Source organism: Dipteris shenzhenensis, chromosome 7 (genome assembly GCF_047967505.1).
Source record: "Dipteris shenzhenensis isolate YYH24624 ecotype China chromosome 7, Dip_SZ_1.0, whole genome shotgun sequence".
NCBI classification, from domain to species: domain Eukaryota; kingdom Viridiplantae; phylum Streptophyta; class Polypodiopsida; order Gleicheniales; family Dipteridaceae; genus Dipteris; species Dipteris shenzhenensis.
Window position 1 is genome coordinate 52041045 of NC_141602.1, and position 18116 is coordinate 52059160.

General features: G+C 44.3%; 1 protein-coding gene across 3 annotated transcripts in view; it reads right to left on the reverse strand.

The window, feature by feature from the left end:
- Positions 1-18116, reverse strand: part of LOC147900481 (splicing factor U2af large subunit B-like) — a 76364-nt gene that overhangs the window by 17459 nt on the left and 40789 nt on the right. For all 3 annotated transcript variants that reach the window (XR_015541270.1, XM_087376528.1, XM_087376527.1), the window contains exons 4-11: positions 11172-11242; positions 10436-10506; positions 10033-10077; positions 9857-9916; positions 1553-1613; positions 1310-1422; positions 1115-1230; positions 904-1002 (exon numbers count right to left, since the gene is read on the reverse strand). Coding sequence is in view for 2 of the 3 variants with exons in the window: in XM_087376528.1 (XP_087232654.1) it covers positions 904-1002; positions 1115-1230; positions 1310-1422; positions 1553-1613; positions 9857-9916; positions 10033-10077; positions 10436-10506; positions 11172-11242 (636 nt within the window). In the remaining variant the exon portion in view is untranslated. The remainder of the gene's footprint in view (positions 1-903; positions 1003-1114; positions 1231-1309; positions 1423-1552; positions 1614-9856; positions 9917-10032; positions 10078-10435; positions 10507-11171; positions 11243-18116) is intronic.

An 18116-nucleotide genomic window follows, 5' to 3' on the forward strand; every position in this document is an offset into this window, starting at 1 on the left:
ACTTAAATTGTCATCCCCAAAATTCAGCACTCTCTTAGTTCCTAATTTTGTCATAATGGACTGTTCAATCATATGGCTAAGCTGAGAAACAAGCTTATCAACGGGAAACTCCTCTCTCCCTCTTGCACTTGGATTATAATTCAAGTGTATGGGATTTTGAGTTGAAGGCGTAAACTCAGCGCCTTGCTCTTGGATGAACTCGTTTCTCCCTTCATTTCTGAAGGAAAACTCCCTATCAAGACTTTCCGGACAGCAAGGTGGAAGGGATCTTCTGCTGTTTGTTAATTACACACATGTTATGAAGTTTGATTCTATAGTGAAACACTTCCACGCGTAATTCCAGGGCTCATCTATCAATCTTCCGCTGCTGCAGGATACCCTCTGTTGGGATTTCATTCTCTAACACAAGGAAGTTGAGGCCTGGGCTGTTTCTGACATGTCTGTACCAGGTTTGCCGCACTGGCTTGAGCCGATAAGGTTAGCATCTAACAAATAAAGCAAGGAAAAGTAGATTATTTTGGGAATCCCAATAAAGATGAATCGAATTTCCAATACTATCTTTAATATGCGTGCGTGCAGGTGTGCCTGTGTGTATACGTGTCTATATATATGTCTATATATATATATACATATATACGGGCATGCGTATGTATACGTTAATATGTGACACTCAAAGTCTGATAAATTATACCTTTGTAAGACTAGAATATATCCAATCATACAAATTTAGAATCTTTGTTGTTCTAAAGTCTGATAAAACCTCATCTTTTCCAAATACCATAGAAACAGTTCAGAATGTGCAGGAAAAGGATGTGCATATATATACAAAGACGTATAGACAGGCCTTCAACATTGGACTCTTAACTCTATTTAAACAATCCAGCCATGGTATATTAGGCATACCCAAAGGATTCTAACAATTCTTTGATCTGCACTTCCGTAAGATAATATGGAAGACCTCCAACAAAAACTCTGTCAGGTCCATCAGCACTTCCAATCGCACTGGCAGAGACAAACAATAAACAAAATGAAAATGAAAAGGCAACAAAAGGCACAAAAATTACTTGCACATAGCAAAATGACTGAATTTAAAGTTTAATAAGACAATAATCACCCAGGCGTGAGCCCCACGGCAGCAAGATTGAGATGAGGGCTTGGTTGACTTGGACCAAGAGTCGCAGCTACAGAAGGATTGTAATCAGTTGGCCGCCGGACTCTCACTGAAACACCCTGTCACAAGGGAAAAAATGGCATGAAAAAAACAAAATATACTAAGAATGCCTGTTGTAAAGTTCAAATTGCATGTTACCTCAAAAATAATGCCATCAAGGGCCATGGCATTGCTTGCTTCTTCGACAGTCCGCATCTCCACAAAAGCAAACTTCTTTTCATGATTGATATACACATTTACCACAGCATCACCTAAGCAGAAGAAGATGGAGTCTGACATAAGTTGGAGATAGCAACGCATATATCCAGTGCATTTATGTGAGACGGTCCCCAAGCCCCCAAGAAAAAGTAGTGAAACTTTATGAGTTGAAGAAAACTCAACCTGGCCCTGCCGTGTTGCCACCTATTGCTGCCATGACTTGGCTGAAGAAAGTGGCTATTGTCTAAACAACAAACATAGTGATTTCAGAAACGAAAAACTCCAAGCCTCCATAGAAGATCAGATAAAATTCAAGAAGACAAACAATCACCATTGCAATCAATAACACACACATCTTCAGATTAAGATGAAAATAACTAAAACTTCAAGAAGACAAACAATCACCATTGCAATCAATAACACACACATCTTCAGATTAAGATGAAAATAACTATGTAGCAAGCAAACTTATTCTTTTATTATATTTGTTTCACAGAGAATGTGTCCTTGTATGATCCTCTATGTTGGCAGAAATCCTCTCATGGGGGGATAATTGGCAGAGGTCCTTCATGAACCTTAAATCTCGAAGGATTGGCATGAGCTTAGACCTGTCAGTTGGCAGAGGGTACTTGGTTCGATTACATTGGTGTAGGCCATCTTCTCCCTGTTCTAGTGATGCCCTATGGGCCCTAGTATGTGCCTTGTAGGCATAGTTATAGGCACTTAGTGTTTTTTGTGCCTTTTATGCCACGTAGGACACTTAGTCCTATGTGACACCTAGGACACTTAGTCCTAGGGTCTAGGTACAAGTACTATGTACTTTTCTTTTCTTAATACACTAGTTGATGTAACACTGAAATCCATCGATTCTTGTACCTTGTACTCGCTCTCTCATTTATCGATCCTACAGTGGTATCAGAGCCAAGGTCTACACTTGTCTTCCAGCTCTCCTCAGCCCCTTGAGCCCTCCATTGCTCATTGGAAGTCTGCTCCTCTGCTGGTCGTCACTGCTCCAGCCTGTTCGAGGCTCTCTAGCTGCTGTCCAAAGCTTCCAAAGTCTTTTCGTCGCCACAAAGTGCCTCAGTGCTGTTTCCAAGCTGAGGCAACTGCTTCTAGGCCCCAGCTGCAGCATTTTCGAGGTCTTCTACAGTACCCGTGGCCATCTATCGCCACTTTTGTACTGCAGATCCAAGCGCCCAGCTCACGTGACCTCTCCAGAGTCATTTGCAAGGGGCGTCCTGCTATCGCGACCTATTCAGAGACCTCCACAAGAGACACCTGCAGCCACGCACTTATTTTGAGGTGCCTGAGGGCAGTTCCAGCTACGCTCCAGCCGTCTTTTGCACTTCTTTTGACAGTTTTCACTGTCAAACCCTAATTTCAAACAGAAAAATTTAGGGCTTTTGACATCTGGACCTTCAACCTGTCAATACAACACTTTGGACAAGGTTGACAACTGAAATCATTCCAAAAATTGAAGTTTTCAGTCAATTTCAGGTTCAAGACTGTCACATTGTCCCGCATCATCACTCAGGTCAACAAAATTTGGGGCTTTTGTGTTGGGAGCTCAATTTCAGCTGGTAACCCTGTTTCTATACCTTGCTGCACATATTTTCAGTCTATTTGCTCTTTCTATTTCATCATCTGAACAAGAAAAGGCACCGTATCGCCTTGAGGCCCATTTCAGCCTGTTAGCTCATAGGTGTTTGGGACAGTAAATCATATTTTTGCAGTTTAAAGCCTTGAGGCTATACTTTGGCCACTTTGTCAGTGCATTTCTATCAGTACTATTTACAATGGCTGGGAATAATCACGACTTATTTGGCATTCTTCGTGAAGATGATAAGTTGGATGGGACCAACTATCCGATGTGGTCTTATCTCATTAAACATATTCTTGTTGCAAGGCATTTTTGGAATATTGTTTCTGGGGTTGATCTGAGGCCAATCAATGCTACAGTGGTTGCCTCTACTGCTGGTCCCTCTGCAGAGGGTACTCCTCCTGATGCCTTATCTTCTAGCACCCCTGTTGCTGCTCCCCCAACTCAAGAACAATCAAGATGGGATGCAAGAGATGCAAATGCACATTCCTGTATTGCTTTATCATGCAAGAGAATCATTATTCCACACATCCGGTCTTGTAGGACAGCAAAGGATGCTTGGGACAAATTGGCTTCTCTTTATCAAATTCGCAATGAGGCACGTGTTGCATATTTAAGAAGGCAATTGCAGGAAGTCGGTATGAATGAAGGTGACTCTATGGATGCATACCTGACAAAGGTCAAGGACCTCATGGAACAACTTGCCAATATTGATGAGGTGGTGCCAAATTCTCGGCTTGTCAGTACCACATTGAATGGACTACCAGATACATATCAAGGGTTTGCTACAACCCTTCGATTAGTGGCCATGGGTAATCCAGACCACTACTCTTTTGATCAGCTAGTCACATTGCTTTTGCATGAAGAGCAAAGTCGAGCTAATAGACAAGCTATTATTCCTGATCATGCATTTGCTTCACAGCAGACAGGAAGAGGCAAGGCTTCCAAGCCTATGGGCAAGCCTAAATGTGCACATAGTAGTGGCAATTCCTCCAATGCATCTAAAAATACAGCAGATAAGTCAAAGAAGCAAAGATGCAACTATTGTCGCAAGCCTGGACATGACATTTCAGAATGCAAGAAGCGCATTGCTTCGGAGAAAAAGAAAGCAGGATTGACAGTTAATGCCTCACATGCAATTGAATCCCACGAGCCAGCAGATGCTTCACATGCACATGCTCTCCAGGATGATTGGCATGGGCTGTCCATTGCTCATTTGATCCCTCCAAAGTTGATGCACTCTTTACTGCTAAGATGCTCAGTCTTGGTATTTTGATAGTGGTGCTTCCAAGCACGTCACATCTTGCAGACAGTTGTTTCATTCCTTAGCTAATGCACCTCGTGGGGGAACTGTCACATGTGCTAATAATGCTTCAAATGCTGTAAAAGGAATTGGAGATCTGCAGCTCAAGTCCATTTCAAGCCATCCTGTCACTTTGACAAATGTTCTTTTTGTGCCTGGAATTGAAGTCAACTTGATTTCAATTTCAGTAATTGCCACTTCAAGTTTCAGAGTGATCTTTGATGGATACAGATGCCTAGTATATGATCTTCGTGATGACAATGCCATAGTTCTCACTGGCACTTTGAAAAAGGCGCTTTATCACCTTGATGATCACTCAGCTGCACTCTATATTGAAGCATTTGCTATTTCAGATTCACAACTTGCTGAAACTCATCTTTGGCATGAAAGAATGGGTCATCTCAATTATAGAGCTCTTGCCAAGCTACATTCACAGGACATGGCAAATGATGTACCTCAAACTCACACAGTTTCCAAACATGTGTGTAGGGTTGCATTGGTTTCCTTTCCAAAAGAATTGTCCAAAACTCTCACAAAGGAAATTGCAGCTAGTACACAGTGATGTCTGTGGCCCAATGAGGACAAATGTCATTGGGGGGTACAAATATTTCATGACTCTCATTGATGACTTCACAAGATATTGCTGGGTATATGCTTTAAAAGCTAAATCTGAAGTGTTCTCATGCTTTCAGAGGTGGCTGAATATGGTATCCAGATGCAAGCTTGTCACCCTCAACACAGATAGGGGGGGGGAGTATATGTCAAAGGAGTTTCATTTTTGTCTTCACGGGGCACTGTTCACTCATGCACTACTCCTTACACTCCTCAGCATAATCCTGTTCCTAAAAGGAAGAACAGGTCCACTATGGAGATGGCCAGATGCATGCTTAAGGCCAAGTCCTTGCCCAATAAATTTTGGTTTGATGCAGTGATGTGTGCCAACTATGTGCTGAATAGATCACCTACAAAGGCATTGAAGACTGTTACACCTTATGAAGCATGGAAAGGCAGGAAGCCTTCACTTTCACACATGAGAGTTTTTGGGTCTCTTGCATATGTTCATGTACCAGGGTCTCTTGCATATGTTCATGTACCATGTCAACTGAGACATAAGCTTGATGACAAGGCAATCAAATGCATATTTATTGGTTACAGCCAGGAGAGCAAAGAGTATAGGTTATACTAACCAAATACTGGGAAGATTATTGTCAGTAGAAATGTAATCTTTGCTGAACATTCGGCTTCTCCTCTTGTGGACTGCAAAGCTAAGCCAGAGGTTGACATGTTTGATGCCTTTGACTCTTGGTTACCTCTGCCTTCCTCAGAAGAGGACTTTGACCAACAAAATGAGCCTCCTGCACGCCCTCCAACAAGCAATGATCAGCCAGTACCCCATGTTGATTTGCAGGTTTCTCTTGGAGCACAAAATGATCCCACTATTCATGATGCAGTGATTGAAGAAAGAGTTGTCAACAGACTGTTGGGGATAAAGGCATAATGTGCTATCCCTTGTATAAGTGGTACTTATAATGCCACATCATCACCTTATCTATTCTTTGTATAAAAGGCAATAAGGGAAGTCACATCGAAGACTTTTGCTTCCCACAAAACGTGTGTTCTCTCTTTTTGCTCTCTCACCTTTCTCCATCTCCCTCTTGCTTCCGCTCCTTGCTCCCATCAATTGGTATCAGAGCCTCCCTACCCACCAGCTTCTCCTGGTTCCCTAGCCTCCCCTCGCACTGTGTGACCTTTCCATCGCAAGAACTCACTTGTTCTTGCTGCCCACGCAGTCCAGCCACTCTCCCTCGCTGCCCCCAGCTGTTTCGTGGAGTTTCATCATGGGAATCACTTCTATTCTCGTGCTCCTAGCTGGAGACATCTTTTGGGTGAGTGTACTTGCTGTTTTTCAGCATTTTTGACTGGTTTTTGGGCTGTAGCAAGCGAAATACAGTGAGAAAGTGGTCAAGGACACTTTCCAGTTGGAGCTTTTGGTATTGCTACACCTCCTACAGCAGGGCGACTTCATTTGGATCACATTTGGTCAGATCTGCGCGCAACAAACTCCAACCAAAGTCAAATAGATGCATCTTTATTGGATATGGTGACAGTGGTGAAATGGGGTATAGATTGTGGGATCCCGTTGGAAGGAAGATTATACGCAGCAATGATGTGATTTTTCATGAGGAAAGCATGCACAGGCAGCCCACTCAAAAATCAAAAAATAGGAAGGTTGTCTTTGAAGAAATCATTGTGAATAGACAGCAAAATATGCCCAATAATATGCAGCAAGGTGCTGCTGCAAATGTCCCTAATGCGCAGGGAATAGAGGCTGAGAATCAGCCCAATCAAATTGCCTTTGATATGCCACAAATAGAGCCACATTTGGGTGATGTAGGACAGCCAGAGGAGGTGGTACAGCCACATAATATGGCTGATATGCAGGCTGAACAGCCAGCCAATCAAGATAATTGGGTAAGAAGATCCACCAGAGTCTCCAAACCTCCTGATAGGTTTGTTCCAGGACAGAACTACGTGGCTGATTTTGTCGTGCTGACAGATTGTGGTGAGCCTTCATGCTATCAGGAAGCAATGAGAAGGCATGATAAGAGAAAGTGGGAGAAGGCCATGCATTCAGCAATGGATTCTCTTATCAAAAATAAAACATGGGATTTGGTGAAACTACCAACTGGAAAGAATGCCTTACCATGCAAATGGGTTTATAAGATCAAGATCACTCCTAATGCTGAGAACAAATACAAGGCAAGATTGGTTGCCAAAGGGTTCAAGCAACAGAAGGGCATTGACTTTGATGAAATTTTTTCTCTTGTGGTAAAAATGACAACATTGAGGGCTGTTTTGGCATTGGTTACACATGAGGATATGGACTTGTGTCAGATGGATGTCAAGACTGCATTTCTCCATGGTGATCTTCATGAGGAGATTTATATGGTACAGCCAGAAGGGTTTGTCAGTGAAGGCAAAGAAAAGTTGGTATGCAAGCTGAAAAAGAGCTTATATGGGTTGAAGTAGGCTCCAAGGGAGTGGTACTTCAAATTCCATACTTTCATGCAATCTTAGGGGTTTAGGAGAAGTGATGTTGATCACTGTCTCTATACCAAGAAAGCAAAGGATGGTAGTCTTATTTTGCTCATCATTTATGTTGATGACATGCTTATTGCAAGCAAATCTCGGTATGAGATCGATGCATTGAAGGGGACTGCATAAGACATTTGATATGAAGGATCTTGGTGATGCAAATCACATTTTAGGGCTGCGCATCATACGAGACAGAAATCAGAAATTGCTCTATTTGTCTCAGAAGGAATACCTTGGCAAGGTTTTGCAACGTTTCAATATGGAGGGAGGAAAAATTCTTGGTACTCCATTGCCTCCATATGTGAAACTCAGTCAGAAAGACAGCCCACAGTCAAATGATGAGAGGGCTGAAATGGCCAAGATTCCTTATGCATCCGCAGTTGGTAGTCTCATGTATGCAATGGTGGCTACACGTCCAGATATTGCCTTTGCAGTGGGAGTTGTCAGTAGATACATGGCAACACCTGGCAAGAAGCATTGGGAAGCCCTGAACGGTATCATGAGATATCTTAAGGGCACAATGCATGTGTGCATTTGCTTTGGGAAGAACTTTAAGGTTGTTAATTCTGAAAACAAGGTATGCCAGCTTAGAAAAGCTCTTTATGGTTTGAAGCAAGCACCCAAGGCATGGTATGCCAAAATTCATGCACACTTACTATCTCTTGGTTTTCAGAATAGCCCCACAGAACCCACTCTTTATGTCCGTGGGAGTGGATCTGATTTTTCAGTGCTGATTTTATATGTGGATGATATTCTCATCACGAGCCCAGATACTCAGCATATTGCAGCTTTCAAGGCTGATTTGCAGCAGGTTTTTGAAATGTCATTTGGGCATTCAGTTTGCTCATGTTGAGGGGGTATCATGATGTCACAGTCCAAGTATATTGGACAGCTCCTTGATCGTTTTCAGTTCGAGGATTGCAAGCCAATCTCTACTCCAGTGGACCCTGGCTTCGAATTTTCAGCTCATGATGGGAGCCCACCATGTGATATCACTCTTTCCCAACAGGCTATTGGATGTCTCATTTACTTATGTCACACCAGACCTGACTTACAGTATGTATGCAGTATCTCAGCTCAGCAGATTCATGCGCATGCCCAGTTCACAACATTGGCAAGCAGTGAAGAGAGTTTTCAAATATCTCAGAGGCACTCAAAATTTAGCTCTCTTCTATGGCAATCAGGGTTCACTTACCATGCATGCTTACATGGATAGTGACTGGGCAGGTTGTTCCGACACCAGAGCGTCACATGCCGACAATTGTTCTTTGCTTGGCAATTCATGTAACTCTTGGCTTAGCAAGAAGCAACCAACAGTTGCCACATCTAGCTGTGAGGCTGAGTACAGGGCAGCCTTCACCGCTACAGTAGAGTGTGTCTGGCTTCGACAGTTACTTACAGATCTTGGTATTCGCCAGACATCCTCTTGGTATTCGCCAGACATCCTCCACTATGGTCTACACTGACAGCGAGAGTACTTTGGCCATTGCACGTAACCCAGTGTTTCATGCGCGTACCAAGCATATTGAAGTTCACTATCATTATGTTCGAGAGCGGTTGTCAACAGGAAACATAGAGTTGTCCTATCTTCCCACAGAGGACAACATAGCAGATATGTTTACAAAGGCGCTTCCTCGTCCCAAGTTCGAAGTCTTCCAACAGGCTTTACACTTGGTTCCCTTTGTTGCATGATCTGACATACCTTGTACATTCATAGGTGGCTATAGTCCTATGTGGCACCTAGGACACTTAGTCCTAGGGTCTAGGTACAAGTACTATGTACTTTTCTTTTCTTAATACACTAGTTGACGTGACGGCTGAAATCCATTGATTCTTGTACCTTGTACTCGCTCTCTCGCTTATCGATCCTACAATAGGAGGAGTGATAGTTAGAAGTGTTATGATCGGCCCATGTATTGGAACGATCATGATTGGCTGGTGGAGGCGTTATCCAATGCATGGCTTACATGTGGCTGTTCTCGAGGCAAGGTGATGCATGGATTGTGCCAGAGGCGGTGCACGGCACCTACAAATCTATGTGACAGCGAAGAGTTCCCTCCTTTTGTCCAGGTCCCAAGAGCTTGTGTGAGCTACTCTTATGAAAGTCGGTCGAGAGGTTCTCTCTCTGGTCTGTAGTAGTTTATAATAGCAGCTGCTCTGAGCGTCTTAGGTTCTAGGGTGTCCTAGCGTTATGATCGGCCCATGTAATTGGAACGCTCGTGATTGGCTGGTGGAGGCGTTATCCAATGCATGGTTTACGTGTGGCAAGTATACATTAAGTTGATAGTGCTCAAAACAGCTCCAAAAAAAGGGGGGGAAGGGGGCAGGCATCTGGAGTTATCTTTCGACTTAAGGAATATTCAAATTGGCCAGAGGAAGTTATTTGTTTACGTGAGGTGAGGTCGAAACGTGTACAGATGTGCACTTGGGCAAGTCAGACAATCATGCAGAATTTTATGGTATATTAAAGAGATAAACTTGTACGTACTTGCTCGTTTGCCAATGGTGGTAATCCACCAACATAAACCCTCCGCGCGTGCCTTGTTGCCTGTGTCAAGTAGTGTCATATCAAGCACAATCAGAAAGTGAGCAAAGTTCTACACTGCATCAATAAAGAGGGAAGACTAATTACCAAAATTCACAAATCCAATGGTAGGTACCTACCTGTTGTGTCATGGATTGCATTGACATGGCTGCAATTCCTCCAAACTGAAGAGACAATAAGAATCAGAATTTCATGAAATCCCTTTAGTACTCGATGCTAAAGGTTTTTGTATGTTTTAATGCACCTACCACAGTCTGTTAACATTGAAGAGACACAAGTCCTAAAAATCATATAAGAACAAGACTCGCAATCTCCCCAGTAAATCATAACCCTGGAATCTGGAAGTAAGACTACTAAACAACCCAGAGATTCAAAACTCATAAGAAGGCCAAACATGTGGCCCGTAATAACAAAGACCGCTAAGTTCATCAGAACTACCAGCAAGATCGTCAACCTCCCAAAAGTTAAACAGACCTGAGACTACAAAGGCATATGTCCACACATCTATTTAGGAGAGTATACCTGGGCCCCAGCAAATGGAAGCATCCCTGGAAAGACTCCAGGAATTGCCTGAGGAAGACCTGCTAGTTGTCCTGCACTTGACAATCAACATTATCAGCTCACACTTTTAAGAAAAAACCTACAGTTAGATTCGCATTTGCACTGCTTCTGATAAGGGGAAGAGCATGGCAGAAGCCCTCAATCTGTGTTTAAGTTTAGACCAGATAGCTGTGCTTTTCCTGTTCTATTCCTGGTGGAAACTGAAAGACTTAAGTTGTATAACTGTACTACAATGATATGAGATTCTAAATTTGCCTTCTATTTTGTCTGATGCATTGATGATTACAATTTGGAATCTCTTGAGATGTTAATAAAGAAAAAGAAAAGGAGGAAGGAAGAAGAAGTTGCAGAGTATATATGATTAAGGATAAACTGACATGTGTTGCTTTTAATCCTCGTTGCAACATGAATCATGGTAGGAACACCGGTGTAGTGGCAGAAAAGGCCAGATGGCTCGTCATGCCTTCCGCACTTACAAAACAAGCAACAACCACAAGAGACGAAAAAACAACCAGACAACCACAAGCAAAGCAACAAATGATCTTCCTCAGTGCCCGTTCTTTAAGCTCAAAAAAGCAATCAGCAAAATCATCTTTGAAAACCCTATCATCTCAATTTACTCAACTAGCTGCCAGGTCAAACTGTGATACCTACATAAGAAGGGTTCACAAACTCAATTTTCTAATCTGGTGAATACCTGGCAATGTGGCACCAGGAATTGTCGCCGTTGGAGGAGCCATATCAAAACCACTTGGCCTTTTTGAGGATCTGCAAAGCCCCAGGTCAGAAAGCCAACCTTACAAACTATGGTGAAAATAATGCATGCAGAAACCTACTGGCATGAAACAACTCAAGAGAGTAGGATACACAAAAACTCACCTTGAAGCTTCAACTGAATTCGCACCTAATCAAGCAGAGTATGATATTTACACTAATCTTGTTGCAATGCTACAAAGCTATTCAGAAAATCATAGATCAATATGACATTCATAGGGCTTCATGATTGAGGGAAGGCATTGGAGGTGACAATCTCAACCTCATATGCTTCTATCCTGTAGCCTGAATGCTGCCCCATGGCGGCCTTTTGTTAGGACTACATATGGCTGTCCTATGTGAACATGTGCTTCAGCTATAACCCCACCAATCTAGGCATTCAACCTCTCTGAACACTCCTGTCTTGGTGGGGCCAGCAGGGGGCGAGGGCAGCAGTGAGGGAGGGGGAGGGCACAGCAGGAGGGACAAGGGGTGATGGGGAGCAAGATGCAGCTCCAAGCTCAATTGTGCTTCCTGCACCCCATTGATTCTTGCAACAAACTTTATTATTCTAGCCAGTTGTGCACACACAGCTGAGCCTGAGTATCTGAGCCTTCGAGACTTCTCTGTAAACCTCAGCAAGAGAGAGGAGATTCTGCAAAGCATTCGCTTATACAGAAGTTCAAAAAGACCTCTGGAGGACAATACATAGAGAAACCCGAGTCTGCTCAGCAAGCTTTTAGCATATTTTTGTTTGACTTACGAAAACGCCATTTCCGTGTTGCTATACTTCTATGCCCAAGAAGTAATTTGGACGCCCCAAACATGTCATTTCAAATTCTTTGCATTGTGTTGTTTTGACCTGCTCTATGAGTGTTATCATTGCCATAAAAACAGGATCATGCACATAGAGAATGATAATATGTATACACCTTCATAAGACTAGAATATATAGAGAATGATACGACGTACTCTTATTGAAGCCCTTTTCATGGAAATGTTCAACAAATTTTGAATACCAAGCATGAGGTGCTTGGTTCAAACCATACAAAGCTTTCCATAGTTTGTAGATCTTTTTCCCCTTGCCCTTAACCTCAAGCCCACATGGTTGGTCCAGGATCCAGCTAGACAATCTCTTTCAGATAACCGGTTTTGACATCCATCTAATAAAAAGGCCAGCCACAATGAGTGGCAAAAGCTACTATCAATCTGGTAGTATTAAATTTGGCTGCAAGCACAAGAGTCTCATCATAGTTAATGCCTTCTTTCTGTGCATATCTGTTAGAGCGAAAAACAATGCGCAGCGAAGCCTAATCTGAAAGGGAAGTTATGTGGCCCAGGAACTCACACAATGGTTTACCAGGAATCCGAAACTTCTTGTGTTTAGATACATGTGCAGCAACTAAGAGGACAATGCACAAGAGAAATGTAGAACAGCAAATATATATTTCCATCCGAGATAAACACAATCCAAAATAGATATGTTCAGTGTGCCACCCTCTACTAGAAGAGTGATGGCTAGATGTGGACTCCTAAAGACACAAAACACTGTTCCACCTCTTTTATGGCACTTCCAAAACACTTGGCCTGCATGCTCCCTGTGAGCTTATGTGGCCCTCGGCCCTCATCATCATGCCCCACAAACGCATCTCCAGTTGATCCTCCCAGATAGCCACAAGTAAGGTAGTGCTTGACCTGCTGCGAAATGCAACCAATGGTGAGGCGCAATCTCCCCTTTTGATCCATCTTCCTTGCTGCCCTAATAGAAAGCCAAGGGTGACAACTCTGTGAGCTCTTTGTCTGCTGCAGTCAGCCACCTTCTTTGCTCCTGAAGGTCCTTAGCTGGCTGTCTGCTGCTCCAATCTGCTCCCAAAATGGATCTACCCTTTCATACGCGCCAAAAGCCTCCTTAAAAATTGCCGACCAAACAGGCCGACCCCTCAGTCCATGGGGTCGACCCTGATCTCCTCCAACCCGACTCAAAGGGTGGGCTGGCTTTGACCAGCCCAACCTGACTTGCCTGGCCACATGGCATTTAGATACTGGCCCAGGCCCTGTACAGCCCTTTTGGGCAGATTCGATGCTTTGCATTTCTAAGGTGATGAGAGATTGGAAGGTGTATGCCTTCGTAGAAGCCAAAGGGGAAAGTCTTGGTGCTTTCTTGGAGGCTTGGAAGTAGGGGGTATCAGATGGTGAAGATGGTGGACTTGTTGAAACCTCAGCGGTGGAGACACGGACACTTACAGCAGGTCAGAGTGTTTTGAAATCAGTGAGGTACTTGTTCGAGAGTTCATTGGGAGCTCATGGTCTAGGTATTTTGGAATTCCACATGGAGTGGACTTGAGTACCGGGATGGTTCTTTTGTGGAGAGATGGACCTGAGCCATGGGTTGAAAGACCAAAAGACGACACCAACTCCGAGTTGATCCATAGGGCTTTGTCAGGGAAGCTGATGGAGTATCTACCTCGACAAGTCAGAATTGGCCCACAACGTGTCGGTGAAAGGGGGTGTTGGAAATTAGATGGTCGCCTCCCCAATTGTGAGCCCCCATATGAAGACCAGGGTAGGTTAGGAACTGACAAAGCTAGGCTGCCACATGGACAGCACATGGGATGCCATGTGGGCAATAAGCTCACAAAGTACAAACAAGAAATAGGGCTGCCACATGGGCAGCACATTCTGAACATATACCTGGCTGCTTGGGCATATAGATCTGCAACAGATTTGGAGATGCAGCAGCGCATGGGAAACTGCCTGGAACAGGTGTGATGGCACATGGCATGGTCTAGAAAATGTTCAGCCTTGGTAGGGCCTGGAACACACCCGGGATGCCTCTGACAGTCTGTGTGGACTCTCTGGAATGAGAAGGCCGTGCGAGATGACCAGAATCATGCTAAGACATGTGGTGCCTGCTATGCCATGCCTGCAGGTGGCTGTACAGAAGGCTGCAGCACGCTGTATGTTCATGGTCAAGTGGTGAAAAGTAAAGGGGCAGGAAGACGACGGTCTGGCAGAGTTTATGGCCAGGCTTGGGCTTGGGAAAATCCCCAACCAAAAATATAAAAATCATTCTTTTCTTTTGGCTTTCTATGCATGGAGGGATTGCAATGAACTAGTGGAGGTCCTCTACTTGCCCTCGTTGCCTCTCTGTTGGCGAGTGTATTCAGCATGGTTTATGGGACTGCAGACAAGCGAGGACCATCCAGAAGGGGATTGCTAAGAGCACTTTTGTTCCTTCTGCCTTCTTCATGACCTGGGACTCACTAGCTAGGCTCTCTCTTTTGGACCTCCGTTATTTTAGGAGAGGCATAACTCTTCTTCGGCCTTTACAGTTCGACATCATCTAGTTCAGTCATGCTTTCTAGATGATATTCGCAACTCTCCTTGCAGGCCTGTTTGGATGACTAGCCAATATTTGGACAGATATTGTATACACCTTGACGCATGCAGGGGTCTTCCTGGGAGGCCTCTACGATGAGGATTGTTTTTCTTAGGGAGTGGAGTGGCTCCCCGTTTTTCTCAAAGTCCTCCACAGAGTTGAGTGGCACTTTCAGCCCGCTCTCTTGCACGAGCACATTTTCTGCCCTCTTGGGGTATTTGACTTCTCATCCTTTGCAAGATGTATTTCTGCCATGAGCTTTGCTCTTCGAGTTTCTTTCGTACTTTATATAAGTCCATTCTGTAGAAAAAAAAGGAAAGATTTCTTCATTCGTTCCCTACAGTCCTGCTCTCCCTTCTCGGGTGGGGATTGGATGGATAGCACTAACTGGATCTTCACCTCAGTGCATCTTACAATTCCTTCCTCGCCTCTTATGGCTGCCATCCTGAAAGCCTAGGGCAGCTTCAGAATTGATCTTTAGAGAATTCTGCTTTCTCTTAAAGAATTTGATAGGCAGCCTATCATGTGGAACGACAGCATACTTGCAAACCTCTTGGTACTTTTGATTACATGCAATGGTCCAGGTGGGAAAGCGGGACCCCGCTTTCTTTGTTGGTTCTTGAAAGGAATACAAAAACCTTTTGGATGATTGTAGCTTTCAGGTGATACGTCACCTCAGAGGAAGTGAAAGAAGAATTGAGCATATCCATGCAGCCCTACCCTTAGATTGGGTTTTCACTTACCATCGCTCTACCTTTATGTAGTACTCCAGCAAGACCTTGTTCCTGAGAATTTTGTTTCTAGGTATGTATTCTATTGACCCAGATTCATCAAATAGGAGCCAACTCTGCGGAATTTTTGCTCCCACATGCCTCTTAAGAAGGGTTACATGGAAAACATCATGAATCTTCGTGGTAGCGGGCAGCTCCAACTTATAGGCTAGATCACCAACCCCTTTGAGAATTCTGTACGGACCATAGAATCGGTGGGCCAGTTTGGTGTTCGTGTCCCCCTTTAATGAAGCATATCTATGTGTATGCAGTCTAAGTTAGACCCACTCTCTCTGATCAACATATTCCTTCCTTCTAGATTGTGCCCTGAGGAGAATATCTTTGGCCAGCTGTAGAATGGCTTGCATTCTGTCCACTTCAGCCTGCGCATGCTGGATTTGGTCTCTAATTGTACTAGGGAATTGGACCTGGCACACTTTATTAAAGCCACCTATACCTCCTCACAAGTGGCCAATGAATTTGAGAAGAACATATTCAGGTTGTGTGGTCTCCCACAGGAGATGATGCAAAGTTTGAGTGGTTTTGGAAGGAGCTCTTCTCACGGATAGGGACAAATTGGCACCTAGCACAGCATACCATCCCCAATCAGATGGCCAAATGGAGAGAGTTAACAAGTGGGTGGAGGAGTATTTGAGGCACTTTTTCTTTGAGACGCAAAAGTCTTGGGATAGAGGCAGAATTTTGCTATAACTCTACAAAGCACACCTCTTTTGGCATGTCTCCATTTGAGGCACTCTATGGACCTGTTAGAAGGTCATTGCCCACCTGTGATCCCCCAATTTGAGGGGACAAGGGGGCAGAAGACCATAGGGGGTAGGGGAAGGAAAAAAGGCAGAACACCTACCTGGCAGGGAACCCGCGCAGCAGCATGTTGATGGCGCGGCATCCAATGCGCCTCTTGGACCAGCATACGGGTGGCATTGGGGACTGCAGCAGCAGCCCATGAGCAGGGCTCATGGGCCCTTATATAGGCCTGGCCCAAGCCGGCCAGATCAGCCAGCAAAGGCCGACCCAGCCTGGTCGGTTGGAGGGCTGGCAGGTCGGTGCATTGGGCAGGGAGCCGACTCCCTGGTTGGCTCGTTTGAGGGGGCCCAGCCCCTCCTATAAAAGGCCCCCATTCCCCCCTCATTCCTCATAACCTGCACAAACAGCCTATCACAAAGCCAAGGGCACAGAGGGAGAGGAAGAGTCTCAGTCATTGACAGCATCTCAGGCTGTTTGTACACGCTCATCCTTGAGCTTTTGTTTGCCCAGTTTTGTGGAGGAATATATCTGAGTTTCTGTCCTATCTCTCTTTCAGTTTATTCTGAGTGTTGTATGAGCTAGTCAGGGAGAGAGGTGTAAGTGATTCTATCCTCTATTTCCAACATGGTATCAGAGCTAGTTTCACAGCTCTAGATCGGAGTACCTCTGCAAGAAGGCGACTCCAATCGACACTCAGGTTTGCTGCATGGTCAAGTTCTCCGGTGTAAATTCAGTTTACTGTTCTTTATTACAGCAAGGATGGAGGACAAAGATTCTATTGTTGCCTCTTCAGCCCCTTCTCTTCCTTCCTCCTCCTCTAGATTCCTCTCATTTACAATCCTGAGCTTCGGAGAGTCAGGGAAGCTAGACAGGTCGAACTACCCAATCTAGAAGATGAAAATCCGAAGCCATCTTGTGGCCCGAAAGTTGTGGAAGCTAACAACGGGGGTGGAGGCAAAACTCGAAGACTTGTTGGACAAAGGGAAGATTCTCATTCCACTAAATGGTGAAGAGATTGAGAATTGGGAAGAGAGAGATGCCCACTCCCTAGCATTAATCATTGGGACCACTGCGGACTCTGTTCTTCCGCACATCCAGATAGCCGAGACGTCTGTAGAGGCATGGGCTATCCTGAAGGATTTGTATGAAACGGACAATACATCTCGAATTCTGATGCTCCAACACCAACTGTACAATCAGGACATGAATGAGGTAGACAATGTTCATGACCATTTAACAAAAGTCAAGATGGTAAGGGACCAGCTCGCAACAGTTGGTCAGAAGGTAGATTCAAGTCAACTGGCACTATTGATCTTACACAAGCTACCTCAAAGCTTTAAAAGTCTCGTGACTACGGTCATTGCAGGACAAAGGACCAAGCCTCTCACCTTCGAGGAGCTTGGACCTTTACTATTGCAAGAAGAGGCTGGGGGGAAATTGTTTACGCAATCGAACGAGAAGGCTCTCATGGCAAGGGACAAGCCCGGCAATTGTTGGTTTGTCTTGGCAATGTGTGTGGTCTATCCTGGCAACGGTGTGAAGGTTCTTTTAGCCTTGTGCTGTAAATTTCCGTCTCATTCCTTTCTGTCTCATTCCCATCCACCTTTGCTTACCTAAAACTGTTAGCCAAGAGTTACATTGTGCACGCCATGTTATTTGACAATAGAGATCACTCAAAGTTCCTCGTGTGCAGTTATCAGCATCTATTTGTAGGTAGTCTTCATAATTTTGATGGAAACCTCAAAATGCTTAGAATTCTTTTCATGCATGCAGATGTGTGAGACTGACAGATGACGGGTTGATAAGACTATTGAAGGCTTGTCCAAACATTGAAACATTGTATCTTTATGATGTCTCAAGGTGTGTACCATTTGCACCATATAGTATCTTGTCACTGGAGTTATGGTAGTCTGGTGGTTCAAAACCATGGAAGGTACGCATCCCAATTCCAAGGTCGTTGTTGGGGATAACCGGT